At 35.5% G+C, this 19,009-nt stretch overlaps 1 protein-coding gene across 1 annotated transcript in view; it reads left to right on the top strand.

The window, feature by feature from the left end:
- The window catches only part of AP-1mu (adaptor protein complex 1, mu subunit), a 29,981-nt gene extending 14,838 nt beyond the window's left edge, over window positions 1-15,143 (top strand). The window contains exons 5-10 of the mRNA XM_081761366.1: window positions 939-1,083; window positions 2,008-2,198; window positions 7,172-7,250; window positions 8,635-8,865; window positions 11,248-11,373; window positions 14,051-15,143. Coding sequence (XP_081617492.1) covers window positions 939-1,083; window positions 2,008-2,198; window positions 7,172-7,250; window positions 8,635-8,865; window positions 11,248-11,373; window positions 14,051-14,149 — 871 coding nt within the window. The 3' untranslated portion in view covers window positions 14,150-15,143. The remainder of the gene's footprint in view (window positions 1-938; window positions 1,084-2,007; window positions 2,199-7,171; window positions 7,251-8,634; window positions 8,866-11,247; window positions 11,374-14,050) is intronic.
- The last annotated feature ends 3,866 nt before the right edge of the window (window positions 15,144-19,009 follow it).

The following is a 19,009-nucleotide window of genomic DNA, read 5'->3' on the forward strand; positions in this document are numbered from 1 at the left end:
GTACATGGATTTTTTTTTTTTTTTTTTTTTTTCATTTAATATATTGAAGAACTGATGTAATTTAGTAGACGTTCTTCGTGTGACACAAGGAAGTCCGTAGGTCAACCTTCTTTCGGCGTTTGTAATTCAAAATTCACCGATGGACTTCAACTGTAACTTTACTTCTTTTAAACTTGATTTTTACAAATAAACTGTCTTAGCTTAATTGTCTCAATTATTCAAAAGTCACGGGCGTCTCTGACGAGGGGGACGCGTCCCCCCTATATTTTGAAGTACAAAATATTCAATATTTAATTCTGATTTAATTTATTTACTAACGACAGAATATCATATAAATAATAATAATTATATTTATTTGGAATATAATATTCAGGCTGTGAAACGATTGTAATCGAGTTCTTGATATACTTTAGGGGGTCCGGTTGGTAAGCAGAAAAGTAACAAATAGAATCGAAGTTAATAAACAGGTTGGGCTAGGTAGTACCATTTAAATCACTTTCTTTGATGTTTCCCCCAAATTTTACATGCCAGAGACGCCAGTGTTCAAAGTACTTGCTACCCTCATGGATCTATCTACAGTTAAAGGTTAAGAGAAACTTAATGTGTTTGTTTATTCATGTGTGACCGCTGGCTTACTGATAATACTGAAATTGAAAATTGTAAAGTATGTTTCGCTCGCGTACTGGAACTGCGACAATTCTGACAAGTGAAACTATGTTTATTTGAGTTCCCCAGAGCTACTGATGAAGGAAACAAGCTTGTTGAAGTAGTTTAGTATAATTAAAATAATTTGGATGCAATAAATTGTTATACTTTGTAAAAATTACAGAAACGTGATGTTAACCAGTTAGACGAGTTATATACTACGCATTATCGTAGCTTTAGTTATATTATTTACCAGCTAGTATCCTATTTTACAGTGAATTTTTGAATTTTAGGTATATAACCCAAGAAGGACACAAGTTGGAAATTCAGCCCCGTCCACCCATGGCAGTTACAAATGCCGTATCTTGGCGATCAGAGGGAATAAAGTATAGGAAGAATGAAGTGTTTCTGGACGTCATAGAATCTGTGAATCTCCTGGTAAGAATCGATTACAAAAAGTTATGGTCGAACGTTTCGATGTGTTCGATAATTTTTTGCGTTATAACTAGGTATTTCTTGGAAAGGGAAGAATTGTAGAGGAATGTATAAGACCAGCTGTGTGAAACGAGGGAAGTCAATGATTTGCTTAAGCAACAAGATGTTCTTTCAGCCAAAACAATCATCTTACTCGGTATGACATGCTTAGAAGTTTTACTGATATAAATTTGATTTTTACAGAAACCTTGCACTTCCTAGATTTCAAATTTCTCCTGGAACCTTGGTCACAAGGTTAGAAATAAGACAATAAAATCATTAATAATTAAAAGAGAACTGACTCACTGGTTTTATATATTTGAAAGTGCTTAACTCGCAAGAAGTAAATACACTACGCTAATACTAATACGTAGATGACATATTTTATCTATATAACCACGATTTGGAACTGCCAAATTAAACATGTTTCATCTCAACTCAAAATTCGCGGTTGGTCAGTTCTACAGAAATCTAATGTACGTATTCTGATGTTAAATCAGACGGTACAACAAATATATCACTTGTGTTTATCACATGCCCGCTAATGTACAGTGTATTTGCATAATAGGCTGGCAAATTCACCAGTTACCACTACAAGCTATTGTCACATGAGGAAAATTTTGAATTTTATATGTATTTAAAAAATCTCCAAAATTTCGTAGTTATACATATGGTCATTAAAAGACTAAATAGGATTTACAAATAATGATATGGCTGACGTTCTAAGTTGTAATCGTCAACTCGTTAGTTGTGGGCAGTGAAGTTCCTAACTATTAACAATACGGACAAGTGCCAAAGTCCCATACTTGTTTTAAATAGAGTGTACTTTAACATTACCACTGAAAATTGAATGTTTTTAACTGATCAATCTCTGTCAATTGTTTTCAGGCCAATGCAAATGGAAATGTCCTTCGGAGTGAGATAGTTGGTGCTATAAAGATGCGTGTGTATTTGTCTGGGATGCCAGAACTGAGACTAGGTCTAAACGATAAAGTATTGTTTGAAAGCACAGGTCGTGGTAAATCCAAGTCTGTTGAACTGGAAGACGTGAAATTCCATCAGTGTGTTAGATTATCCAGGTAAATACTTTTTGTAAACGTTATGTTCTTAAAATGAATTTTTTTCAGTGTTTTTTTGTGGTGTTATATTTTAATGTGAAGTCTAGAAATGTCCACTTCCTAGTCAATGTACTGTTCCTAGTAATACGATCTACATATACTCTTTTGTCGTTAACTTTTGATTAATTTTAGTTTAGTTTTCAGTATCTTATAGGGAATTTCATTCTTTCGGAAAAGGAAACTTTAATCCATCCTTTCCTAATTTATTGGCAAAATGAAATATTTTGTTTATCGTCCCATTGTTATACCCTTCAAACTAAAGTTGACCATAAGTGAATGGTTAGGGAAAAATTGGTGAAGCGTGAGAATATTCACGGATAGGGTAGGGATCCTCGTACTAGACATGAATGCTCTCTCAGCCATCGTGTTCCCAAAGATGTATTGACAAATAATTATAATAATAAGTGAATGTTTTTTACTGTATGTGTGTGTGGGGGGGGGGCGGTGGCTCTATGGTAGAGCGTTTTCCTCTGGTGCATGGGGTCCTTGGTTCGTTCCCATGTTGCGCCAAGTGAGCTTTGTGGTGGGTTTTTTCGGGGGTCTTCCGTTTTCCCCCAACTTTCTTCATTCATTTCTCATCGCCGTCTCCTTTAGCCTAGCTGGCATAACCGTGGGACGTAAAACTTAAGGATTTCACTTCATTTTTACTACATGTTTGTGTATGTGTGTGGCATTCGTACAATAATGTAATAAGAAAGTTATCCGTTTTGTTTGTGCTCTTTTGTTCCATCAAAATATTACATTGTGCTGCTCGTATTAGCAATTAAAAATACTAAATGATTTAAAGTCGAATAAGCAAACAGTGTCAATATTAAACTAAGTAATGACGGATTTTGGTGCTCGCTTACTGTGTACAGTTGGGTGCAGAAATATATATCAGGTTGTCTGAAAGATCAAAATTGATAATACATATATTGTGAAATGTCATTCAGGGGGTTCTAAAGAGATCTAAACAGATAATACTCTCACACGGCCAATCCGGGCTATATGGTGGATGTATTAAAATTTCCCACCCAAATTCTCTCAATTTCTGACGGATCGTTAAAGATGTATGTGGTCTGGCATTGTCAGTGTGGTATACGAAACACTTTCTGTTGGCCAGCTCCGGCCGTTTGTTTTAAATTTCTAGGTGCACTGGCACTAAATGTCGATAATATGGGTCCGAGTGTATCATTCTGCCCGGTAGCAGCACTTCATTATACATGGTGCCCTTCCCAATTTCACCAAACGTATAACATAAACTTCCTGGAAGTTAGTATGGGTTATTTTTCAGACTGTGGAGCTTCTCGCTTCGACCATGATCATTTTCGCACAGTTTTGTTGTAGGTTGTCCACTTTTCCTTACTCATGATCACCCGCTTTAGAAATGACTCGAGTTTGTTACATATTAGTGGACATTCACTGATAGATATTCGATCAGTAAAGTTTTTGAATCAGATCATGTGACGCCCAAGCATCGAGCATCTCTTTGTAGCCATCTATCTCCAAATGGTTCAGCACTGTTTGGTGATGGATATTTGGGTCCTTGGCGGTGCAGGTCTTGTTCGACTTTTACCAGAATGTCATTCAATGTGATTGTTCACCCACTGTAAGGAGCATCTTGGACATCGATACATCCAGAGTCATCTTCAGGTTGTTGTATTTTGCACATAAACAGCACAAATTTCTTCACGGGCCTACATATCATTTGCGTCTTTACTGAAATAAAATTGTAAAATGCAGCACAGTGTTATGAAAACATCACTCATCTTCACGACACAATACCTTACGTCTGATTACAAGAATGCCAACATTTTTTTGCACGTGTACTACTTCCATTGTCAGCTGTCGATTGACGTTAGGCCTGACCCGCTGCGAAGATTTGGAACACTAACGCCATCTCGTGCGCAAAAGCCTCACTACTTCTTAGATTACCTGATAAGTCAATACAATTTGTAACGTCAGTTAACTCAGGAACAGAAGCGGCGATTACAGTAGTTTCCTGTAAAATTAAAGATTATGTAATTTTATGTTAAATAGGAAAACACACTAATTGGTAGATTCATTCAGAGATAGTATTAATAAGAGAAATTTAAAATCTTGCAGTAGAAGGAAGGCAGGATTAGTTTTACAACATAGTGTCAAACTAGGAGAAAATGAAAAACTGTTGACGTATTATACATGTATTGGCAGAATATCCGTTCTTCGCACGGGGAGAATGAGGTTTATGGAAAATAGTTTAAAAATATAAACATTATTCTTGTTTCAAAATTCTTTTCAATGCAAGTTGAATTTCGCTGAAGTTACAGTAACAGTTGCTCCCTAAATTATTCGTTAAATAACTTTTCGCTACGTCAAGACTGAGTCAAAACGTTTTTTTCGTATCTGAAAACAGTGGATTCACTCCAATCCATACAAATTGTTACGTAAATTTGTAGTCAATCCCTGTCTCCCCGAAATATATGTTTTTAGAGGCACCTATAAATATATTTTGTCAAAATTGTAACCAACTTAAATTTTTTTTCCACCTAAAATTGGAATATTTTCTTCGTTTCATGGATGTTCTTACTCAAAATGTACATCCCTCAAACTGAATTTTCCAAAAATCAATCTTAAGTCTTTCTGCAATTTCGATAGCCAAATCGTCTTCTTGTATGAGATATCCAATGTTGTGTATGTTAATATATGTAGTATACGAAATTTCATGGCTCTATGGTGAACACTTCAAAAGAAATTCGTAATAATGATGTAACATTTCAACAAAGCTATGCACCTCTCGAAGTAGAATTACTCGAAACTCCTCTTAGAAAATTTCAAGCTTCTAGACAGAATAGATTCAACCCCCCTTTCTATCCTCTTAGATCTTGAATTTCAGAAATTTCTATTTTTGTTCTTAGTATAGAGTCTAAGCAAAGCATTTTAAGAAAATTTCAATTACCTACGCTAAACTGTTTTGGAGATCTATTGCACAACAAAATACAGTCCAAGCTCGCTTGTCCCCTTTGGTTCACATTTCGTAACCTTAGTCAAGATTCAGTGAGTAAATTCTACACTATTTAAAGTTCTATACCCAAAAGTTCCGAAGATATGATAGAAGTTGAAGAAATGGTTTAAGAACCCCTTCTTCCTTGTAGAAGTGATATTTCGTATTACCCTGCATCACCGTTGTCCTAAGAATCAAAGAGTACATTTACAAAATTTCAAGTTCTTATATTGAAAGGTTTCGAAGATCTAATAAAATTCCATTTCAAAATTCTATACCTAGTAGTGTCGGATACCTGGCGAACGGCAAAAAGTCATTGAAACCACAGTATACCTCCTTAGAATCTGTATTAAAAAAAAAAAAAAAAAAAAAAAAAATCCTTGTCCAGAGTACAAGGGGAACATTTATACAAAATTTCAAGATTCTACGCCTAATTATTTCAGGGATCTGGTGAACAGTACAGTAGAACCCCTTTAATCCGTCACCTTTGGGACTGGAGTTATGATCGGAACGCATAAGAGGTCGGATTATTGGAAAATACAGAAACATATGGATTTACAGTAAAATAAACAATCTCTGAACTCAAAAATGATTGTATTGTTCTTTACAGTAAAAACAAACGAACAGTAAGGACTTAAAACTGCACAATACAGTACAGAAAACACGCACTACGAAAGAAACAATACAAGAGATGACGGGGCACCAAAGTGAACAAGGAGTAACAGCAAGTACACAACAATGCTGCGACGGCAGTAAACGACATTGGGGTTCGTGAGTCACAGATAAGTCGGGACAAGTTTGGCTCGAGAACGGTTAAATCAACCGGAGTGGCGGACCAGCCGAGCGCGGACGAGAGGGGTTCAAGTATATAATTATTTAGACACCCTTACTCCCCCCCCCCCCTCTCCTTAGTGGTCGTATTTCGAAAAATTCCGTATCATCTCCAACTTAAAGCACAAGCACATTTGTACAAAATTTTAAGGATCTATGCCTAATTGTTTCTGAGATCTGACAAACCGTGAAAAATCATTCAGAGCGCATTGTCTTCCCTTGGGAGACGCATCTCGAAGAAAAATTCCGTCTTATCTACAGTATTTCTCTGGTCCATTAGATGCCGCGTCGTCAATCCATTGAAGAACCACACCCTTTGTTACATCTCTGAATTTTTGCAGCCGTAATTCATAGTGCTTATAATAGTTCTAAGGATTATTCGCATGCCTGGCTTGGTTTAGGACAAAGGAAGCCAAAGTGAACACAACTTGACTCGCTGCAGCGGCCTGTTCACACCAAATGAAAGAGCAGTTATTTATTTATTTATTATTGTATATGAATCCCGAAGCGGGAATGAAAAATGTATAGTTATTGGAAAACATTGAAAACAATCACTAAAAAAGTGAACTATGAGCTTTTTCGTTAAATGCTTCGCTAGATGATCAGATAGGTCGAAAAGAAATAATGAAAAACGGAAAGAACAGAGAAAGGCCGAGAATTGAACAGGTGGGTACCATTTTAGAGTGAAGGATTACGTAATCCGTGATAGTTAAAAGCTGTATATAGGTGAGGTTTAGTGGGAGAAAATAAAACTAATCGGACGAGTAGGTTGGAAGGAGCGCGAAGGAATAGCAAACGAAGAGAATAAAACATAGCACGTAACGATGGGGAAAATGACTCGGACGATTCTCAGCTTTTTCTCTCTTCTTTTGTTTCCTTTCTCCTTATTTTTCCTCTCCTTAGCTATGTGAAGCGTTTTAGCGAAAGTGTTTATAAAAAAAATATACTTTGTTTTCTGTTGTGATTGTTTGCACCATTTTTGTGGTAATTCAGTGTATATACCGATTTTGATATTTAAGAGAAATATGTAGTTTTGATATAGACTTAATTAACAAGAAGCATGTTGAATTACAACTAAAGGAAGATATGTACTTTTGTTCAACAGATTCGTTAAAATCCATTGTTTTAATTATTTTCACAGGTTTGAAAATGATCGAACTATATCTTTCATACCTCCTGATGGAGAGTTTGAATTAATGTCTTATCGGCTAAATACACATGTAAGTTCTTATTTCTATTTTCCATAATTATTAGCATTTACTTACGATATCATTACTTCTATAAATTCCTTTTTCTTTTTTCAGTCTGAAATCCGTACTTATTTTATATGTACAGTGTAATTTTAAAATGTGATCTTTATTAAAACAATTGAGTGTCTTTATACTATAGGACGTTAAATCGACGTAATTGTTCTAGCTATAATAAAATCTTAGAAGGTCCGTTATACTCTTACCACAAGAAGAAAGATATAACACCATAGATTCTTCGTGTCTCTGATAAGAAATTAAAGATAAAACTAAAAGTTAACTGTATTTTGGGATTAGGAAACACAGTAATAACAATCGTAACCAGTGCTCACTTGGTACCCTTCAACTGCATGTGAAAATTTGGAGGTTCTTACCATGTAAACGCTGAGTACAATAGTTTGTTTACTCTGCTATGCGATTCCAACCACCTTAAAGACATGCCTGAAATTAGTAATGTTAGATGTTAAAGAAAACTAACAACAAAACGCAAAATGTGCTTCTCAATAATAACTTTTTTGTGCTAAGACAAAAGCATGGCGTTATTAAATTCGGACATAGGTCTATTGGGTTTGTGCGATAGTGTTGTTCGTTTGTTTGGTAATATTTCCAGAGACAGTTTTTTTCTGTCACGTACTAGACTCACTTGACACCATTACAAACAGTTGAGTGTGCGGAAACTAGCTAATTATTATGTCCTTTCTGTGACGTAAGTCTTCAGTTGCAGTTTCTTTATCTTACGTTTGTTTCTGGTCTCTTTAGTTGTAGCCCCACAATTTCCTATTATGGTCTGTTCGTTTCCTTTCATTGTCTCTGAAAGATAATAAATTCAGGCATGATAAATGTTTTATAAAGTTTAAAATTTACGTAATTACATGCCAGTCTATTGTTAGAGATCTGCGCGAATAAGAAAAATCGCATCTGCATCCTTGCTCGTCCATAATGTCCCTATTCCCAGTTATTCATGATAACCCAGTTCTTTAGTCTAGAAATGTGGGAGCTCTAGTCACTGCTGGTATGACCGTATACATAACCTTGTTATATAAGCATGTTTTAAATAATTTCTTGAATAACCATATCATACCCTTTGTTTTATCACAGTAAATGTACAATAGACATATATTTACGGATGAAAAATTCATACCATAATTAGAAGGTGCACAAAATACACGGTGGCGCAAATTACTTGAGCATGTGTGGTATTTGTTTATGGTTAAAAGCTTAGATAATAATAATTATTATTATAGCCACAGAGAAGATTCCATTATTACCTCCTGAAATTTAGTTAAGCGTAAGCAACTATGTATAATGTATGAAGGAATTTGTATGTGACTGAGTGTTTACTTTTCTTTTTCCTCAGGTGAAACCTCTTATTTGGATTGAATCCGTAATAGAGCGCCATGCTCACAGTAGAGTTGAATACATGATTAAAGCGAAGTCACAGTTTAAGAGAAGGTCAACAGCAAACAATGTAGAGATAGTGATTCCAGTTCCTGCAGACGCTGACTCGCCGAAATTCAAAACAACAATAGGAAGTGTAAAATATGCTCCTGAGCAGAATGCCATCATATGGACTATTAAGTCATTTCCCGTGAGTATTCGTAATAGTAGTTATTTTATATTAATTTATTAAAATTTCATTGTAATAGCAAATTGAGAAGCTTCTATCATCAGTAAACACTTTGTTTTCATGTAGGAGTTATTGAGTTCAGTTGAATCATCACGTGGAAAGATTAAGTCCAAGTACTCCAATTTTCAGGAGGGAACCGCGGTGGCTCAGTGGTAGAGCGTTCACCTCTGGTGCTTGGAGTCCCTGGTTCAATCCCAGCTCGCGCCAAGTGGGTTTTGTACTGGACAAACACAGTGTGCCTGGGTATTCTCGGGGTTCTCCCGTTTCCTCCCACTTTATTCATTTCATTCATTACTCATCATCACCGTCTCCTTTAGCCTACACGACATAATTGTGGGATGTAAAATTCACAGATTGCATTTTCATTCCAATTTTCAGGAGCAAAAGAAAAGTTGTACTTTCTTTGAAGGCGATAGCGATTAGATTTGAGCGAGAATGACGGAGTAATACAGTTCAGACAATGTAAAACCACGCACAGAAATTCCAACTATCATTCTGCGTACAGATTTCTCTTATAATTCCTCAATATTATTTTACTTGCGAGCCCTCGACTCTCCCCTGGAGTCTTTTTCACGGAGGATAAAAACAGGTAGAAAAAGAAAAAGAAAGCATCAAGGAATAAAATGGAACGGACTTACCAAAGAAAGAGCTCACTGGAAAACATGTTGTCAAGTATACCGGTTAAACATCAAATAGTGATTTTGTAAGCTGCAATATGGTGGAGTCGATTTGTTTTGTGTGTGTGTGTGTGTGTGTGAGAGAGAGAGAGAGAGAGTGAGTGAGTGAGTGAAAGGTTGCTAGGATGTGCTGTTATGCCAATCCTGTGAGAATTTTGTAATTACATATTTTGGATGTCATTTTCTGTCTGCCAGTTTTGAGTGTTTTTAGAAGTAATGTCGTGGGAAATATCGATAGCATACCCTTTTGCAAAATGTGAATGTATCCAGTGCTGTTGAGCGTGCCAATACATTCCAGCAACTCGGAACGTCCAGAGCTGCAAATGGCTTCCCACACCATCAGTAAAAGCACTCCGTGTTTGACTGTTGCTTATAAGCAGTCCAAAGTGGAATTCTTAAAGGGGTTGTCCGCTGAATGAAAATTGAGAAAATATTGCATTGTTCCGTGCCTTCAGTTTTATCGATAGGATATGATAATGTCTTCACAAATCTGACTCCATAAAAGATATCTACAATATATACATCCCACTCTCCCTCCCGATCGCGCGTTATGACAGTTCGCATGAACGGATTGTTATGTTAATGCACACGTCAAATTAATATAGTTTAGAGTATGTTTAATGAGTATATTTTGTTCTTATTAGGTACACTAACTACTACAATAACACGAGCGTCCTACTTTTCCCTATACACTTCTCCAACTAGTTGGTTGGATTATTCACGTAACTTATAGTGTATCCAACTGAAATATGTCATCGCTAATTCAGTTACTTTTTTTCTTTTTATTATTATTATTATTATTATCAGAAGATTCAATATATTTCAGGCAAAAATTTTCTTTTAGGCCTTATGTCTGGAGAACTATATATAGTGAAGCCAGACCCAAACTATCACTTAACTCAGTATGATGTGCTTATTCCGCAAAAATTACGAAAATTCGATTTAGGGGCCGTTCAAAAATTTTGTGACCCCTGATCGAAAAACTAATTATTGGCCTAGATCACAATCATTTGATGACTTTTGTTCGATCATTCCTAAAATTCTTGTTCTTTTTTACAATTGAAATTAAATTCTTACAAGACACTACAATGTAGATTCATCAGAGAAAATTACCTAGCGGCAGAAGTTAGCATCATGATGCGCCATGTTTCTTGCCCATTGTTTTCGACGTCTTGCAGCTCTTCCATGACAGTTTAGTTGATTCAGTTATCTGACAACTGTAATCTGGCTCACTTTCAGATGTTCTACAGCCTTGCACTTGGGAATTTTTTCCACACATTTCAACTGGTGTTCCGTTTTCCAGAACGTGGACTGTCACTTTCTTTTTGATGTGTTTTAAACTGGGTAATAATCCGATTGATGTTGGACAATAAAATCTGAGTTTCGGTAAGTTTGTCTTTGGGTTGTACCGAGGTCGTATTGTCCCACTATCCGGCCATGTTAGAAATCACTCAACTCTTTGGATCACGGCATTGTTGGTTTTGTTGTGGAACCTTCACCCTATCCATAGCTGGAATAATAAACAAATAGCAGTCATTAATGACCTTCAAATGATTACATTCCATTGCTTATTATAAGATGTCTTTTTACTTATGTCTTTGTATTGTATTTTAAGAGACGATGCTGTATATATGATGCACTTAGTTGATCTAATACCATGTTCCAGGGAGGAAAGGAGTATTTGATGCGAGCTCACTTTGGATTACCCAGTGTTGAAGGTGAAGATACAGAAGGGAAGCCTCCGATCCAAGTTAGATTTGAAATTCCATACTTCACTACGTCAGGCATCCAGGTAAGGAAGGAAGTGGATAACCAAAATTAATATTGGGTTCAGTGTTTCCAATCTATTTCAAATTAGATCTTTAGGTTATTTTTATTTCACGTTTTCCTTGACATAGACTTTGTGGTGGACAACATCGTCCCCGTTGGTTTTCTCACAGTACTCTCGTTTCCTTCCACATTATTATTCCACCAAGTCTTCCATTATGATTCACTTGCCGTAATCATCGTCTCCTTTAGCCTAAAGGACATAAGCGTTAAACTGAAAGATTTCATTTCATTTTCCTTGACACAACTATAAAGGTCGAACTTACATTAGCGTTCGCTACTTTCCTGGTTATTCAAAAAAAAAAAAAAAAAAAGTATAATAATTGAAATTATTTCTACGGGTTTCTTGTGTTAACCCCCCGTAATTTAATACTGTCTTTCTTATTACTAGTACCATATATTTATCCATTGAACGAATTAAAATAATATAACTGTTTATTGCCACATAATATCTAACTCGTACGGACGAAGGTATCCAATGAACGAGTAGATGGAAGGCTATAGCAAACAACTCAGACTCATGAAGTCTGTCTATATGTAAATAAAATAAATATGTAAAGATTCATTTAAAAATCATAATTACTTTAATTCGGATTCCTAGCAATGAAGATAATGAGCTTCCTTGTGGCTAAGCGGTTAGCGTACGCGCCTCTGATGTGGGAGACCCTGGTTCAATTCCCGGCGGGAGCTCATGTGGTTCGGATCCCACGTTAAACTGTAGGTGCATGTCTTATATAACCTTGTTGCTGAATGGGACGCTAAACTCAAAATCAAAGCAGAATTGTAATAATGAAAACAAGAAATTTCTAAATTCTTATTCGATTTTTTTTCTTCCATCGTTAGGAAGCTCCTGAGTTTTTTTTTTTTAGAAAGCTAAATTTAGTTCCATTTGAACTTTGTCATCATTGCAACCATTTCTAACTAGTATCTATTTTGTAAGCCTTCCTTCGAGCTTGTCATCTCACCATTCAGACAGTAAATAAGAAGAAACGAGAAGTCAATTCCTATCTGAACTTTTACTTTGCATTTAAACTGTAGCTAACGTCTAAAAACTATCTATCTTTTTCGCTCGAGTGCTAGTCGTCATTTTGATCATCACCGTCTAAAGAAGAAAAATGTAAGTTCTCACTCGAACTTTATCCATTATTTTAACTTTATTTCAGAGAAAGTCTATTGAAATTGATCACTTTCAACTTAAAAAAACAGCCAGTGTTATCATTCAAGGTTCCAAGACTTTTAGCTATGACTAGACATAATACCAAGTTACGATCTGATTTTAGAGCCTGTGAGTTGTCCTTACATACAAACTTGATCACCCAGTAGAACTGAAGATATTGTAGAACAAAATGTAGAAGCTAGACACGATAGAAACGTCTCCAATTGGGAGTTTCATGTAGTAAAAGAGAGCTAGCTTATAGGATTCGTTAATTGGTAAGCCCCTTTGTGGGAGTGTTCTTAAGAATATTTGAAATGTGTTAATCTGCTACGTTGAAAATAAAGAAAGAAGTTACACGTCAGATATTTCTGATCAAATATACACCTTTGGTTATATTAACAAATACCTTGCGTGGCTAAGGCTCCCACTTCATATTCGGTGATTAATTTATAACTTTATAATGTACTTTAGCAAAATTCTTTTATCAAATGTAACTTTACATTTATTTAGTTTCTTCGTTGAATAGCATCCATTCTCGCTTTGGAACTACGTAAACCTAAAATCTGATCAGAGCAAACACTCATTACACAGTCTTCCCCCCCCCCACACACACACACACACATACATACATTAAAAAAAAAAAAATAGAAATTCTGTGCACCGGATTCCAGGTTATAGATTCGATGTTTTTGTTACGCAGAATCCAAATTTCAAAACTCCAAGACAATCGTTCGTGTCAATTTTTTTATGGGCGAAAAACTTGAGGGATTTTGCAAAAAGACAATACACGTAAGATAGCCATACAAAAAAAAAAAAAAAAAAAAAAAAAAAACTGTGCAGTGGACACCAGGGCATTGTGCGATATATTTTGGTACACAGAATCCAGATTTCAAAACCTCAAGACGATTGACCTTGTCAGTTTCTTTTTATGAGAGAAAAACTTCAGGGAATTTTGGTACATAAGACAGCATATGCGTTTTTCGCCCATAAAACAAAATCGGCACGGTCAATCGTCCTGGGGTTTCGAAATTTGAATTCTGTGTACCAAAATACGTCGAATCCATACCCTGGGGTACGGCGCACAGAACTTTTGTCTTTTGTATGGCTGCGTTACATGTATCCTCCCTATCTAAAATCGCTAAAGTTTCTCGCCCTTAAAAAAAATGACACGATTGATCGTCCTGGGGTTTCGAAATTTGGATTCTGTGTACCAAAATACGTCGAATCCATACCCTGGGGTACGGCGCGCAGAACTTTTACTTGTGTGTGGTGGGGGGTGTTATTATTAATCTGTATTTCGGCAATATGCCATTGCCTTATCAGACTCATTATGACATATGACATTATGACGAATATATATATATATATACTAAAAACAGGAAGAATGTGAAGGTGTTCATGTGTAATTAAGTAATTTTTATTGATGCTGCCCATCACACTTTCGATCTTGTGATCAAGCATAATTCATTCTATTTTTGTCTTTCAGGTTCGTTATTTGAAAATTATTGAGAAGAGTGGATATCAAGCACTACCATGGGTGAGGTACATAACACAGAATGGGGACTATCAACTTAGAACAAATTAGTGCATTTCGAACCCCGTATCTTAAACAATCATACTGTTAATTCTTTCAATGTTAATTTTAAGTCGTTGAACTCTTTCTATTTTGTGTTAATAAATTGAAAAAACGTTGAATTTGTGACAATTGAAGGGTATGGAAACGCGCAGTACAATTTGTATGATGGTATTTTCATTATACTGTTGGAGTTCTGTTTTTTGTTTTTTTATTGTACGCAAGTTATAGTTTGGGTCCAATACGTTTGTGAATTAATGTATGTGAGTTGTATGATATACGTCAACAATGACAACTGTGAGAAATTGTTGGATGATGGCAAATACAATTATAGACCATAAAAAATGTAGGGTTAAGTTCTTATTTCATTGATAACTGTAAATTCTGTTTTATACATATATTTATATTTAAAAAAAAACTTGTGGAAACTTTTTGTTCTAAATTAGAAATAAGTCTTGTCATTTTCATAGAGTAACCTGCAAAAAGTTATCTTTTTTTTTGAGCTACAAAGTCGTAATATATGTATAACGTATAACTTGCTTCACGCAAGGACTGGAGATTTGAAAGAAATAATCACACGAACTATACAGTTTTGCAGCTGATTCTAAAAATAAAAAAAATACCTGTTACCTAGATCTGGTGTTGGTTTTCTCTTATTACCTATTTCTGCAAGATTGAGATGGGGGGTTTGTATTTAAAATAAGCATTTTATGAAACCACTGATGGTGAGGTAAATTTTTAGCTTTATACGGAATAAGTTCATCTAAGTCTCTCTCTAATTTTTCGAATTACGAAATTGGTTTTGTGTTACAATTGTTTTAAACTTGTTGTTCTGTATTGAAAATTCTTGAAGATCTAAAATATGATAATTTTAATTTCAATGATAAAATTATAGCAAACCTTAAATTCTCTGTTAAAATCATTTAATGCCTTTTTCAGATTTTAGATAACAAATTATTGAATGTAATTTATCAAATGGCTATAAGAATAAATAGTGAATCTTTGATATCTGTGGTTTCTTTTAATTGCACATTACAGCTGTTCGAGTTTATCATCTTCAGTGAAATTGAAATGATTTTTTTTTTCGTACATAAAATGGCCGAATTGTCAATCAAATTTTCACTGATGGTGCTAAATATGAGAAGTATCTTCTTAAAAGATTTTTATTTTTTTCAAACATGACAACCTGTCTCAAATGTTTTGTGTATAACGTCTTTCCTTAGCAACGAAGCTGTATGAGAGAAGTTTAACGTGGGACTGAATTCCAGGTACTCTGATATGAAATGCAACTTAGATCTCCTGCATCGAAAATTAGAACGCTTACAATTTAATGGAAAAAACTAACATTGGATACTACCGCGTGTGACGCGAAACGATGAAGAAATGAAAGAAATGTAGAACTATGAAATAAACAAAGAAAAGATAAGTCCTGAAGAATCGACGCGGGTCCTCGGTAAAATTACAGTCTCCAAAGTGGAATGCTAATGTTGGAGGGCGCGTTTATAACTTATACGCACAAGGTATGTGAACCTCGGACTTCACTAGTTGGGGCTAGCCGTAAGAAAACGTCTTTCACCGGCTAATAGCTTGTGCCCCTTAACACAAAGTCATACTTGAAGCTTGACGCGACGTGCGTAGTTACGGCTTCCAAACCTGGGGTCAAACTCTTCGAGCACAAAGGTTCGAGATACGAGCTGTAATGGTTCACTGAAGAATGTTGGCAGTTCATTCTAAAAAAACACTCAGTTAAATCACCTGTATGCACAATCAAACAGAATACGGAAAAGAGTTTATGTTAATTTTAGTCCACTGGCCACGACGCTCCAGACATTGCGATAACTCGGGCGTGAGAAAGAACAGTTAACGAACTGGAAAAGCGATGTGACTGGCGCCATTCGGTCGCCTGAACACCCGGTCTACTCTGGTCTGCTCTAATCTACTGCAATATGTCCATAAACGATTAAAGAAAGTACTTAATTCAGTTCCAAATAAGAGTAGAATATAGACTGTGCATATTAATAAGTCAGGGAGAAACACTGAAAAGGTTCGTCGCTAACTGAAACGTTCTCATCACAAAGCAATGTTTTAAATATATATATGAAAAAACGATGAAAGACTTCTTTGTCCAGTTGCGCAACTGGTGTGGTACGGGTCAAAATGACCCAAACATTTTTCTAAGGTAAACATACTAAATATAAAAGACGAACAATGTAAAACATTTTTTTTTTCAACTGGATGAGTCATGCTTTCAGCAACAACTGTTTCTGAGAGAGCAATTTAAAGAATTCAGCTACTGCTTGGTGCAGCTATCTCGTGTGAACAAAAAATATACATCCAAAATCTCACTCTTTACAGCGATCTGACCCGTACCACACTAGTTAAGGGTTAATGGGGAACTGATATCTCATGCAGGCCTCTTAACTATAACATCAGCAATAAAGAAAGTAGGGTTTAATTTGCACTAATTTTAGAATATTATGTTAATTATTAGCTAAATAATAATAATACGGAGCGATATTAGGCTTGGGCAATACCAGGTTCGATTTCGGAGTCAGGCCATCCTAACTGAGGATTTTCTAGAGTTGTTCCTCAGTTATACTGGGCAAATGCTAGGTTAGTGCCTTAACCTAAAGCTCTGGAGACCTTCCATTCCTTTCCCAATGTTGTTTTTATCTGTTGAGGATTATCTGGTAGCTTATAGAAAATAAATAATGACATAATACTGTATATTTTCATGAAACGTGTGGGTTAATTTAGCTACAGCCTTACAGTCCAAACAGATAGCTTAAGATTTAATATCAATTTCCTGACTTTTAAGTGCTATTTTCATATTGTTTTAGCTTTCAATTTTCTCATGTATGTTCCCACCGAGAATTGAACCTGAGATCACGTGAACAAATGCGAATATGTTAAATATTTTTGAACATTTTAATATACAAAATACTTCAATGATGCGATGCATGAATATGGTTTGGATACGTCCTGCAATGTATGATTAAAGAAACCTGGAGGGTGAGGAAAAAATAACAGAAAACTCTTTTATATTTACTCCTTCAACAAACCCCCGACCTCAGAAGGGCAAGCCATAAGTTAGGTGATAAAATCATACAACGAACATCTTTATTAATAACTAATAATGTATGGACAACTCCAAAAGTGCATTACCATCTGCAATTCTCCTTTTCCTGGAATAGTAGGCAAACAAAAAATTGGGTCCTTGGGTTGGTTGAGAATTAGAAAGGCGTTTGATCAAACCTCAATTGTGTTACAAATAGGCTATATCAGTGTGGCAAACTGCAAATAAGAATAAAATAAATTGTTAAGAACGACGGTTTTCTTATTGTGAGGGAATTGGATGACATAAAAATTTACAAAATCTTACTTAGACAGTTCAAACCAGATGAATGGTAAGAAATAGATATCAGAGGAATGCAGTTTCTTTCCTTCTTCAAAAAAAAAAAAAAAAAAACCGTAAAAAATAAAATAGGTTACATAATGTAAAGGTTTAATACAAAGCCTAACAGCACAACAACAAACATCCACAAGAAACGGAGAGACAAACATAGGCTTAGGGACACCATTTCCATAGTAGACTTGCAGGCCTTCCATGCAAGATAAAGACATGGGACGCTACTTGTAAACTTAATTGTTATAATCTATATATATAAAATTGAAAATCACTATGTTTGTGAATCTAAATATCCTGAACCGCCCAACCGATCTCGATCAAATTTGCAACATGGATGAGGTTCAGGGCTGGGATCGTTTTTATGATTTAAATTTGACGGAGCAACGTAGGAGAGGGAGATATAAAAAAATCAATTTATATAAGACTAGCAGCGTTCACCCCGCTTCGCTGGGGTCACCCCGGAACGCAATAAACTTTGTTACTTAGATAATTTTTACTTTTTCGCTTTCAAGTGATATGATAAAAACCATAGTAGATTGCAGTAAATGTTAACATTATATCGCCTGTCATTTATGTTAACCCTCCGAGTGACACGGTCATGCGGGTTGCATATAAATACGTTTATTTTTACCTATGATGAACTAACAAAGGATTTGTACGTTATGGACACTTGAATGGTCAATTATCTCAAGGCACTGGTAATTGAAAATTAAAGTGATATGATAAAAACCATCTAGGGTCCAAATCCTAATAACCCCCCAAAAATGAAAGAAATTGGTTCAGCCGTATTAGCGTGATGAGGGAACAAAGGATTTGTGCGTTCTCTTTTATATATAAGACTAGCAGCGTTCACCCCGCTTCGCTGCGGTCACCCCGGAACGCAATAAACTTTGTTACTTAGATAATTTTTACTTTTTCGCTTTCAAGTGATATGATAAAAACCATAGAAGATTGCAGTAAATGTTAACATTATATCGCCTGTCATTTATGTTAACCCGCCCCGCTTCGCTGCGGTCACCCCGGAACGCAATAAACTTTGTTACTTAGATAATTTTTACTTTTTCGCTTTCAAGTGATATGATAAAAACCATAGTAGATTGCACTAATGTTAACATTATATCGCCTGTCATTTATGTTAACCCGCCGAGTGACACGGTCATGCGGGTTGCATATAAATACGTTTATTTTTACCTATGATGAACTAACAAAGGATTTGTACGTTATGGACACTTGAATGGTCAATTATCTCAAGACACTGGTAATTAAAAATTAAAGTGATATGATAAAAACCATCTAGGGTCCAAATCCTAATAACCCCCCAAAAATGAAAGAAATTGGTTCAGCCGTATTAGCGTGATGAGGGAACAAAGGATTTGTACGTTCTCTTTTATATATAAGATGAAAGTGACTATTTTTGTAACTTAATATAACTTGAACTATCCGAACGATCTCAATCAAATTTT

The sequence above is a fragment of the Thermobia domestica genome, chromosome 6, assembly GCF_964235325.1.
Source record: "Thermobia domestica chromosome 6, izTheDome1.hap1.1, whole genome shotgun sequence".
Classification (NCBI taxonomy): Eukaryota; Metazoa; Arthropoda; class Insecta; order Zygentoma; family Lepismatidae; genus Thermobia; species Thermobia domestica.